Source organism: Melozone crissalis, unplaced genomic scaffold, assembly GCF_028551555.1.
Source record: "Melozone crissalis strain CALT ecotype California unplaced genomic scaffold, PUWL_Pcris_2 ptg000042l_1, whole genome shotgun sequence".
NCBI classification, from domain to species: Eukaryota; Metazoa; Chordata; class Aves; order Passeriformes; family Passerellidae; genus Melozone; species Melozone crissalis.
Genome location: NW_026535820.1, coordinates 53,076,447 through 53,088,684, shown reverse-complemented (window position 1 = coordinate 53,088,684; position 12,238 = coordinate 53,076,447). Strand labels below are relative to the sequence as shown.

At 49.8% G+C, this 12,238-nt stretch overlaps 1 protein-coding gene across 1 annotated transcript in view; it reads left to right on the top strand.

Moving 5' to 3' along the window:
• The first annotated feature begins 3,628 nt into the window (after positions 1-3,628).
• The window catches only part of BCL2 (BCL2 apoptosis regulator), a 96,667-nt gene continuing 88,057 nt past the window's right edge, over positions 3,629-12,238 (top strand). The window contains exon 1 of the mRNA XM_054285186.1: positions 3,629-5,420. Coding sequence (XP_054141161.1) covers positions 4,833-5,420 — 588 coding nt within the window. The 5' untranslated portion in view covers positions 3,629-4,832. The remainder of the gene's footprint in view (positions 5,421-12,238) is intronic.

Genomic DNA, 12,238 nt, shown 5'->3' with positions numbered 1-12,238 from the left:
TTCTAAGTCTGATTAACTTTGGTGGGCTGGCTCACAGAAAGGTAAATGTGTGTGGAAGGACTTGCAGGATCAGATCTTGAGCAGTCAGCATCTTATTCTGCTACCTAAATGCCCCATGATTTCTTAAGCTGACTTTATGCACTGATTGCATGCTCCTTAATAAATCCTGAGCTTCTCTTGCCATTTCTTCCATCTGCCTCCAAAACCATTTTGCCTTGGTTTTGGATGTATTCTTAACTGTTGTTTTATCCTGCTGAGCTCAGACAAACAAGCAAGGTGAAAAGCAGTGCTGTGATGCAAACTCGTGACACTGTAATAGATGTTTATCACCCATTCAGGTAGCATAATTGCTTTTAAGATGCCGCTCCCTTCAATTAGAGCCATACAGGTCAGATGCAATGCTTTTGACGCTTAATGTTAAGAACAAGGCTTCAAGTGTGCATAATTTTGTTTTGCTTTTTTACAGAGTCCCAATTTGTCGTTCTTCAAGGCACAGTTTTTGTTTCCCATGACTCAATGCTAATACCCTTGCTTAAAGCAAACACTTCCTGGGATTTTTCACTTGTGTTTTTTATATTTTTTGGTACAGTCTCAGCTGTGTTTGGTGTTAGCAAGCTTTCTGGTGAACCATAACCACTATTTTCCTATTAAACTTTTTTTAAAAGCTGGGAGCTGTCATTCCCATAACAAAGTGCTGAATGTGGAGCTGATGAGGAAAAAGCATCATCACTAAATCCCTTTCAGACAGGGTATCTCATAAAACTTTTCTGTACCTGTTTCCATCAGGAATCAGTTATAAATTATGAAACTCTTATTTTACTGACTGTGTCCTCAGTACACTCTGTTCATTTAGCTGCCCTCACTTGCATTTCAACATGCAAAATACCTTTACATACCATAAAATCAGTGAAATTTTCAATTCCTCCTTACAAAATCCCATTGATTTTATATGAACCTTTTGTATCCGTCCCACACTGATTTACTCTTTGGGTTTTAAAAGTGATCATGCTAGGACTTCATTGTGCACCTAGAGAGGGTTTCTATGTTACTCAACATCTCTGTCTGATGCATTTTCAGCTGCAGGACCAATTGCATTAGATTCAATCACCAGCACAGTGACAGACTGAATGAGCATCCAGGTTGGTTTTGGCAGTTCTGACTTCCTGTATCACTTGTTCCATTTAAACCATGGAAGTGGCTACATGGAAATGTCAGGTTACTTTCGGTTTTGAGAGACCTCTTGTTCTTTGTTCTCTTTCGGTGAAAGAATATGAAGGTGATAATGTTACTTGGTTGACAGATCCCTTGTCTGCATTTCTGCCATCAGAAGCCATCCCTCAGCTCATCGCAAGCACTTCACTATGCATGGAGACGAGATGAGCTTGTGGTCTATCATTAAACCATGCTGTGAGTTACACACTCACCCTGGACAGGTACAGCCCTTAGTCCACGATTTCACAGAGCATCATCAGTCTTATCTGAACTCATTTCTTTCGCTGTCCTGCAATCTCTGTCCCTCTTAACCCTCGAGAACTCAACCACCCACAGCCAACCCCATTTCACACAGGACGGATGAGAGGGCACCGCCTCGTCCCCGCAGTTTCCCGGGCGGGTATGAGGCGAGCGAGCTCCGAGCTCCCTCAGGACGGAGCGGGGTCCCGGGGCTGTCGGGGCCGAGCCCGGGGCGAGCGGCGGCCGCTGGGTGGCAACAGCCGCCCGCCGGAGAGGAGAGAGAGCAGGGAGAGGAAGAGGAGACAGGAAGAGAGGGAGAGAGGGGAGGATGCTGGCACTAGGTATGGTGCCGCGTGTCTCCCTGTACCCCCCTAAAAACAGACGCCAGAGGGGTTAAACACCCTGAAGGCCTCCTCAGGCACCTGGAAAGGCGCTGTTTCGTACATGGCAGCAACCAATTCCTCGGTGCGGTCTCGAAACAAAACCCTGGATCACCCAGGGCACAGGTGAGATCCGTTAAGGGGAATCCGTCTCGTTTGGACGCAGAGAGTTCCCCTTCCTCTGCTGGAGGGACAGCTGCTCACCCTTGCCACACCAGTGCCATTTCCTCAGAGGAGCAGCCACCCTGTAAACCACGCGTGACCGCTCCGTGCCTGAAGGAAACATCTCTAAAAACAGACTTGGAGGGCAGGGTGCGTTCATTCCCAGTGCCCCCTGTCCAAGAGAACTCTTGGTCACAGCTTTGTTTATGCATTTTATTCCTTTTAGTTTCGGGGTAGTTTACAGATGAGATTATCACCCTAATCATCCTTATATCGACAAAAACTGGAAGAATTTAACAAACATCTCTTTTCCTCTCCTGTATTGAGCAGAGAAAGGCGCCGGGAATGTCCTTCTCCCGTTCGGCTTGGCATTTCCCCGGTATTCCCCCATTTCAGGGGGGGCAGTCCCAGCATTACACATCCCTGGCCCCCAGTGTCGCGGCTCGGGATGGCAAGGGGGCTGAGCCACTGCTATTTCCCAGCTCTGTGGGTTTAATCTGCTTTAAAGGTTAACTCTGCTTCTTTGGTCAACTCCAGATTGACCTCATCTTCAAGCAGCTCCTCAATGCCGCTCTTCAATGTAAAAAAAATTTTTCAGGCCGAGGCACAGGGACAAACCTGAGCTCCGTTTCTACAAAAAGTCCTAAAACCTAACTCCCTGCCTGTCCCTGAACACGGGCCGGAGGGCGGCCTGCGCGGAGCAGGTGTGCGGGACCCCGCACGGCCCCATGGAGGGGGGCACCCGCACTGCCGGGCCGGCGGCATCGGCAGCGCACCGCTCCGCAGCCGCGCATAGCCTCGGACCAAAATGCACGGAGCCCCGCACGCCTGCAGCGGGTCATTTGCTTTTAAAAAAGGTGCATTCGGACTTTTTTTTTTTCTTTTTTATCTCCCTCCCCGTTTCATTTATTTAAAAAAAAAAAAAAAAAAGAATCCGCGCGGGGCGGCGGCGGCGGCGCTGAGCGGGACGCGCTCCGCCGCGGAGAGCCGGCAGCCCCGGGCCCGCCGCCGCTTGCTCTGCACGGGCGGCGGAGGCGGCGGGGCCGGCAGCAGCACCTCCCGCGGCCCCGCAGCCCGCCGCCCCTCCGCGCCCGCCGCTCCGCCGCGCTCCGCGCCTCCTCCGCCGCCCCGCCGCCGGCCCCAGGCCCGCGCCGCGATGGAGGGCGGGCCCGGACCGCGGGGGGCTGCTCTCCTCCCCCCGCCGCCGCCTATTTTTTTTTCTCTTCTTTTTTTTTTCTTTTAAGCAACCCCCCCTCCCCATTTCCCTCTTTTCTTGAATGAAGCGTGAGGCGGAGCTCTAGGAAACCACCGCGCCCGGCTACGCCGCGCGGGGCCGGAGCCACCCCTCGGGCTCCGCTTCTCCCCGCCTCTCCCCGCCCCCGCCGCGCCGCTCCGCTCCGCTCCGCTCCCCCCGCCGCTGCCGCCGCCGCCGCCGCCGCCGGGAGAGCTCCCCGCCCGCGCCCGCCGCCGCTCGGAGCCGCCGCCGCCGTCCGGAGCCGCCGCCGGCAGCAGCAGCGCGGAGCGCCCGGAGGAGCCGCCCCCGGCCGGCGGGGTGCGCGGGGCTGCGCGGGCGGGCGGGCGGGCGGGCAGCGGCGCCGCGGCCGCGGTCCCCATCGGCACCAGTCACACCGCACACACGCCCCGTCCGCGCCCCTCTTCGGCAGCGCCAGGGGCTCTTCCTCCGCCGATACAAAGCTGCTCGGGAAATGGCAGCAGTCAAAAGCAATTTTCCTTCTTTATTTTTATTTTCGTTTTTTAATTAATTTTTTTGCGCTCTTTCTTGTGAAAAAGAATTCATTTCCTAAATACATACAATTTTTTTTTAAATTTTTTAATTTTTTGGGTGTGTGCGTGCGTGTATGTGGAAGCACCGGGTTCCTGCGATCGGTGTCTGAATGAAACTACGTAAATGCATATGTCTGTACGTTGCACTGGAGGGAAAAACAGAGCACTTCTGCGAGAGCTTGGATTCAAATGTGGTTCATCTGGTCTCCAGGATTTTCCGTCTCTTTGGGGTTGTTCGCCTTCCCGGTCTGCGAGGCGGGATTTTCTGAGCTTTGACACATCTTTGGAGATGTCTGTTAAACAGGAGTCTGGGAAAAAACATTTGAAATCGTAGAAATTTTTTTTTTTTTTTGCCCCTTTCCCATCCCCTTGTTGACTTGAAGCATCAAAGCAACCAGAACTTCACGCTTCTGAAGACTTGTGATGTTTGGATTTTATTGTTGCTATTTTTCTTTTAGAGGAAACTTGACAGAGGAACATATTTATAGTCCAAGTAAGTACTTTACAGAGGAAATTTAGTTTGTGTAACAAAAAAACCCAAAACCTAATGTTGAGGTTTCTAGCATAAAGTGCATTGGATTAACGTCCATCCAAGGCTGCTTTAGCAAATTGTGTTGAATTGCAGTTTTTACAGTGTGTGTTCGTCCGCTCCTTCGTGTCCGTGGTAGTCCAGCACCTAGGGGAAAATGCACCTGATTTTGAGTCGGTATAATATTTTTTAAGATGTATTTCAACACCGAGGAGGAAATGGTCCTAAAGTAAATTTATAATAAGTAATAAATGTGCACCTGGAAGTAAAGTATTTACAGCATTCTAATCCCTATTTATGCCGTGCATCTCAAACCAAGGAGGAAACACTGAGAAGACAAAAGTACCTCCGAGACCCCGAGAGCTCCCCCACACCAGCATGAATGAAACCGTGTCCAATACAATAACTGGATTATAATTTTTGGTGTTATTAATTTTATTATTATTGGCTGCTTTACTTTTTTGGGTTCATCCTGCTCCTCTTCTTCCTCTCTCCCTTCCTCTTGCTGCTTCCTCGTGGGAATTATGGCTCATCCGGGGAGAAGAGGCTACGATAACCGGGAGATAGTGCTGAAGTACATCCACTATAAACTCTCTCAGAGGGGATACGACTGGCCTGCCAGCGAGGACAGGGCATCCCTGCCTCCGGGTCTCTCTGCTCCTGCTGCTGCTGCTGCTGCGGTTGCTGCTGCTGGGACTTCCTCTGATCACACTGGGCCGGTGTCTCCGCACCCCGAGCCCCCCGGCTCGGCTGCTGCTAGCCACGCGCCCCCGGCCGAGGGGCTGCGCCCCGCACCCCAGGTCGTGCACCTCGTCCTGCGCCAGGCGGGGGACGAGTTCTCCCGACGCTACCAGAGGGACTTCGCCCAGATGTCCGGCCAGCTGCACCTGACGCCCCTCACGGCCAGGAGCCGCTTCGTGGCGGTGGTGGAGGAGCTCTTCCGAGATGGGGTTAACTGGGGCAGGATTGTGGCCTTCTTCGAGTTCGGCGGTGTGATGTGCGTGGAGAGCGTCAACCGGGAGATGTCTCACCTCGTGGACAGCATCGCCGCCTGGATGACCGAGTACCTGAACCGGCAGCTGCACAACTGGATCCAGGACAACGGAGGCTGGGTGAGTGCCCCGACTGCTCGGTTCCTCTCCCGTGGCTGGTGGGACCCCAGGCTGGGCAGTGCCCGGGATCGCACTCGTGGCAGCAAAAGGCTTGCCCAGGGGGTGTCTGTGCAGTGAGGTGTGCCAAAGCAGTGCAGGCCTTTTGCCAGTTGTTAAGTTTCACCTCCATGCAGGGTAGGGTGGAGTGGTTTGAGGTGAGGAGAACTACTACAGCTTGTGAGCAAAAGGGGTGAGCAAGGCTCTGTCTTCATCAGCGGTCTCCACTTTCCTGTGGTCTCCAGTTCTCCTGTACACCCTCACCTGCTGGCAGAACGGAGGCAGGTTCCCAGCCAAGGCAGGTTCCCAGTCAAGGCAGGGTCGTGCAGTGGGGTGGGGAGGGGGCAGCACAGATGCCCATCCAGCTGCCAGGCAGAAGAGGCACGCACACATTTTGGCAGGTCCCAGGCAGTGTCGGGACAGCAGGGGCCACCTGTGTGTGTGTGCCTGCAGTGTCCCTACCTGTGAGGGGTGATGTACCAGACTGGTGTGCAACAAACATGGGATCCTGGTGTTGCCAGCAAGCAGGTGGCCATCAGTGACAGTGTCTGCAGCTGAGATTGTCACTGCAGTGGGGTTTTATGGGATAAAATAAGTCTAGAGTGAAAAATCTTTGTCTTGAGATGAAACAAAGGTGCTGGGAGACGTGTCTGTGGGATTGTTCTGGAAAATGAGTATTTGTTGTGATCTGATGAGTGGCTGTGTTTCTGGGGTAGAGATCACCTCTGTCTGGGGCAGGCTTCAGCATCAACTAGAAAGAGAAGCTTTCCACTGTGGAAAATGGACAGCTTTTTCACTTGTAGTCAGTTAAAAGCTTTTCCTTTTCCTCTCTCCCTCTCTTTCCAGAATAAGTAACTGCCTTGAATTAGAAGAGTATTTGTTTCCTTTTTTCCTTTTTAGTTGATGTACTGGAACAAAATGTGGTCCCAGCTGCTCTCCCACAAACCAAACCTGTTGTTGTATGTGTAGAGCTTATGATATTACTGTTTTGGAGGGAGAAATGGCAAAAGTTATACTGAAGAAGAAACCTATGTTGAGAGCTGGCATAACTCACCTAGAAATGGAGGTCAGCTAGGTAGGACACTGGCAATTTCAGGTTCGGTCTTCTGTGAAATACAAGAAGCTGACTCAATTACACAGCACACCTTTAAGAGGTGTATGTAGAAAAATGTAAATTACATGTATGTTTCCCAGTTAACATGTTTTTCAGGCTTGGTGTTTGTTAGCACTGGGTCTCTTGGTAAATCAGTGTTAGGCTAAATAATGTGCTGCCTGCATTGACCGTCTCTGTTAAAAAATGAAGGTGTTGCCTTCCCTGCTGCTGAACCTGCCTGACTAAAGGGGATTCGTGTCCAGGGATGCAGAGGACATCTGCTGCTATAACAGAGGGAGCAAGGCTCTGGGGCCCTTTTCTCAGCAGGAATCCACACTGCGCACCTCCCAGAGGAGTGCTGCTGATCCCTGCCTACAAGTCACACTGGAGGCAGGATTATTCTCCTGCTCTCCTCTGCTTCCATCAAGAAGAAAAAAAAAATCAAGATTCATGGGGCCAGAAGGGGGAGCAAAAAATATGTGTGTATGTGTCTGTGTGTCTGTGTGTGTGTCTGTGTGTCTGTGTATTATATACAAATAGGCACACATACACAGACACACACTTACGTATATACACACATACACACAGCATGGCTCCAGCACTTGGTTGTTGGGACCACACTTGGGAGAGGCAGGTCTATCCCCTGACCCCCTAGTTCATGGATCACTACAGAGGGTTTGTTAGTGCTGTGGGGGTCTTTTTTCACAAAACAGGTAACTGGAGGGAAAAAAAACCTGAATGGTTCAGGGTTTTGGAGAGCTTGGCTTGTTCAGAGACGAGCAGCTAAAGGGTTAGGGATTTTGGAATTGCACTTCTGGGCTGGGATGCCTGACTTGTGCGTAAGTCCCTCCTCAGGCTGGAAGCCCGTCTGCGGAGCTGGGGCCCTCGGTTCGCTCCAGAGCCAGTGAAGTCATTCTGTTGACTCCAGTGAGCTTTGGATCAAATCGTGAGCATGCTGGAGATGTATTGTCCTGTGGGTGTATTGTGTAAAGAGGAACATAAATAATGAATAAAACCGAGAATGTGAAAAGACAGGTGTGACCAGGCGTGATTGGCCAGAGGAGGCGAGTGCTGGAGCTGTTGCTCGACAGTTAGAAGTACAAGAAACTCAGACTGTAAGCAATCACTGCCTTCAAAAGGAAAGGATTCTTCTTATCAATAGCCATTTAATTGTTTATTGAGGTTTCCTGTCAACAAAAGCTCCAGAATTTGGATGCACGTGATGCTGTTTACTGTCTCTTGTTATTTGTAGTGTACACGTGGAAGATGTGAAAAATACTACCTGAAGGTGGCTTTTGTTTGTCTCTCTGATATATGGCTGGTACCTTTGAGCCCTAGCATTATTAAACACAGGCAAAACCTTATAGCTGGTTACAAAGAACAAAAGAGTAACATGAAGTTGCAAACACAGCTTTTGGGATCCTCTCTTCAGGCAGAAGAAATCAAGGAGGGCATGGGGCAAAGGATTTTTCTTTTCTTTTTCTTTTCTTTTTCTAGATTTTGGGATCTGTCAGTGTAAAAGGATGCTTTAATACATGTGCTCGGTCTTCAACTTGCTTCTTGCACCATACCCCATGTATGAACCTTATTCATAAATGGCCCTTCCTGAGTGACTTTGTATGTGGTCATGCTTGGTAGGACTTCAGGACAGCCTCTTGCAAGATCTCCCTGTCATGCAGGGTGCTACAACAGGCAGAAGCCCTGGCTGCTGTAGCCTTCTCCTCCTTTATATTTTGGCTCCCTGGTAGTTTGTGGAGTGGTAAGTTTGTTAGAGGCTGCACAGTTCCAGAGAAGAGAGTGTCACAGTTAGTCATGAGAGCATGTTTTACACAGCAGGTAATTTGGGCAACATGAGCCTTGTGTCTCATGAATGGGCCTGTGTCTTACACTCAGGTCTGAAATTTGGTTGAGGTGTTTTTCTTATTTGTCTGTTTGGTCTGAATCCATTCTATAAGTTGGCAGAGTGTTTTCAGGATGTGAATTCTTTATATTACAAGAGAAACAAAGAAGGAAAGCATATTGAAGGGCAGGCTGGGAGGGGGATGTAGCTGGTGGAGTATAAATTTTAGGCACTAGACATTGCTGATAATGGTGTCTGGGGCTGTTAATGCCCTTACAATACACGGCCTCATGGGTTTGTTCAAAACTTAGAAAAAGCAACAGATGGGGACGGCACGTAATCTGCATTATTAGCTTGTGGTTCTGGTGGCAAATAAATGCTGCTTTCAAAGATTTTTCACTTTGGCCAGGATACCGCAATATTGTACTTTGGCCTGATAACATCTTAATTGTATTAAAAAAGAAAAAAAGAGGAGAACTAGCTCATCTCTGCAATTTTGTGGTACTTGGTATAATATATGCTTTCTGATTAAAAACTTAATGGTTTCATTTTAATTTCCAGAGCTACAGAAGGACTGGCTTGGCAGTGGCCTGTCGCACTTGGCAACTTTTTTTGACGTTGACGTGGGGAACACTGAAGGGATGCAGTTGGTGTGGGAGAAACAACTGTGTTTGTCTTGCAGTGATGGGTTCCCTCTTTGGGCACACAACCTAACAGACATGGGAGCCATGCCTGGCTCTGGGCACTTCTAGTCCAGCATATGGCTTTCTCCCCAAGCTGTTCAAGAAAAAAACAAGAGCACGAGCACTACAGAAGGAGACACAGGCACCATCATATTTACATAGACATGTACATTTTGATATAAAGTATGAGAAGAAGCCCAAGTGAGAGAACCAGAGAGAAGATTCAGCCAAGAACACTTAATTTTAAATTACTGTATTTACATTTGAACCAGGAATGCAATGGCCATGTACTTTCATGTGATTCTGTTCCTTTATTGTGGTTCTTTATATTCTGCTCGAGAGTTAAGGCCACATACGGGGAAGCATTTAGATGTCTGAAGAGGACCTTAGATGGAACATAAGCACTTGCATCCTCCAAGTGCCTGCCTAGCCAGAGTGGTGATGGAAATCCCTGGCTTCTCACTGTTCCTCACCCGAGCTAGTCAGGAGCTGATTCTGCCTTGAGAGAAGGGAGGGACTTCGGGGCTGTGTGGGACACTATTCCCAAGAATCTCCATGTCCCAAAGCTGGCAGACACCCTTTGGCCCAGCTGCTGTCACTTAGGTGCCATCCTCACCAGCAAAAGCATCTGAGGAGAAGTCCCCACTTTTCCTGGCAGCTCCTTAGTTTAGGCCTTTCCTGAGCTTTGGCAATGAGACTTTCTTACTCCAGCCTGGCTGTGGGGCATCACATCTCCAACATCTCTGGAGGTTTCACCTTCCAGGTGGCTGCTGATTTTGCTGCGGTGTCTTCCCCTCTGGCAACAGGTCTCCTTCTAATTCTGCAGGGGTGAGATTTCATTTGGTGGAGGAGAAAGAACTAGGGTGTCTGATTCCTGCAGTCTGATGTGTTTTCTCAGGTGGCTGTCCACAGCCAAATGAATAAATGCTTCTTAGATGAGCAACAAGACCCCAACTTTCTCTTCTCCTGAGCTGACTGTCCTAATTACTCTTTTTACTCTTTTATTTTGTGCCTATTAAATAATTAAATTTCTTTGCTTGGTGGCACACCTTGGAAAGGAAGCTGGGAGGATCTCTGTGCCCTGCAGTGGTCCATGGCTGTGTCATGAAGGTGAGGGATGGCAGAGGCATCAGCCTCCAGCACAGAGCTAGAGATCATGGATCAGTGTGGCACAGGGCCCTTCCAGTGCCCTCGTGCGTGGGGCACTGGCCACAATCCCATCCCTTCTGGGCTCTGGATTTGGGCTGCTCTGCCAGGCACCCCCCTGCACAGCACGCTGCTTCTTGTGCAAGTCCCAAGCAAAAGCCTCTTGCTCTTTCTGCACAGGACTTCACCTGGCTTGCAGAGGGATGCCAGGTGCTTTGCCAAGGAGAGCATGGAGCAGAGGAGCTTTGGCTTTCCTCGGCGGCGACGCGCGGCCTTGTAACGACTCAATCCCCAGTGGGGCTAACCCCAAGTCACTGTTTGACTGGTAAAGGAAACTATCTGAAATCCACTCACTTAAATAAGTGAATTGGCAGTTTCAAGTGTTGCACCTTCTAGGTCCTTTGCCAGTTTTTGTGGCTTTGTGGGTTTATAATCAAATTCTCAAAATATTATCAAAATATTTTTCTTTTTGCTGTTGCTGAAGAGAAAGAAATTCGTTCTGCAGAGGATCTGTGCCGAAGCAAGGAGAAGAGCTAGGGCAGAAAGAGAAAATTATTGCGGTTCTCTAGTCCCTTTCATTTATAATGGCTTTCTCTGTAACTTGCAAAAACAGTGGGTTGCATATTTTCTCAGAAGTCTGGTTTTTTTCTAAAAAAACAAAGAAAATGTATTGACTGTGACCTTTAAAATTTCAGAACCAGGGGTCTCACTTCTGGAGATGATGTCATTTGCCTTGATCTTGCAAAGAACTATAAAGTTCAAACAGCAATCCTATTAAAAAGTTTTACTTTACTTTCAATATCAAGAAATAAGTTTGTTCTGTGTCTGCACTAACACAGGCATCTCCCAGGCTGCTGTGTTCGCTCTGCTGGACAGTAAGGAGCTTAGTTTTTTGAGTATGTAGCTTGAAATTCAGAGTCGGTAATCCATGGAGAAAATCCAGTTGAATTTTTCTGCCGAGGCACAAGCGTTCCTCCGATGGCAAAGCACGGCTCTAGCGGGAGAATCACAAGACCTATGCAGTGATGTGTGAAATTGCATGTGGAGCAGAAGCATTTTCCCAGCGGCCAGATCCCAGGGCCCGGGTTTCCTAAGGCAGCATGGGAGCTTTGTACTGCATGGCCAGCAAACATGGAGCCCTGGTGCTCAATACAGGTGTCCTTGATGAGAGATAGAGGGTCATCTCTCAGCAGGTTGGGCCTGGCATGGTGGAGAGGTGGATGCAGAAACGGGAGTGGCGCTCATGTGTCGCTCTGAAACCTCTGCTGTGGTTTTGGTCTCGTGTGGTGGTTTGTGCCTGGTGCACAGAAAGCCAGCCAGGCTCTGCCATCACCACCAAGGGGTGCTGGGCTGGGGCTTGGGGCGAGGCTGGCTGAAGTGGTGCCTCTCTGCTTGCTGGTGCAGGATGCCAGCAGTTGTGCTGTGTCCTTGTCTCCCACCTTGCTCTGCAGCCCCCTCGCTGAACCAGCCCAAAGCCTTTTATCACCACGGTCCTGCCCCAGGGCTCTGGCAAGGCAGCAGCCACTGGCTTCTGACCTGAGGTCTGGGCAGCCCCAAACTGGGTCAGGAGTCTGGGCAGTCATGGAGCTAAACAATGTGAAAGATCTGATTGAATGATGACTATCCTGTTAGCAAAGAGGATTTTTGCTTCTTGCCTGATTCATTTCCATCCCCTTTGGTGATCAGGGTTATGGTGAGACTTTCTGGTTCTCTTGCCTGTTCTTACTTTCTGCTTCAAGGTGGAGCAGCAGTCCTCAGCTTCCTGGCTGCCCCTTCCATCCCTGCTGCTGGCACTGGGCACTGGGTGCTGGGCGCTGCCTCCCGGCCCTGGGGAGCTATGTGTGCCAGCTCCGGCCTTGCCCTGCCCACCTCCATCCTTGTTTTATTTTCCTTCACACCCTTGGGAGGGTGGAGCCCAGCCCTGTTTGGTTTGTTGGTTTTTTAAAAATAATTTATTTATGAGCACCTCGTGGCTGCCCTCCTGCTGATTCAGTAATAATAATAACAACATTTGTTACTC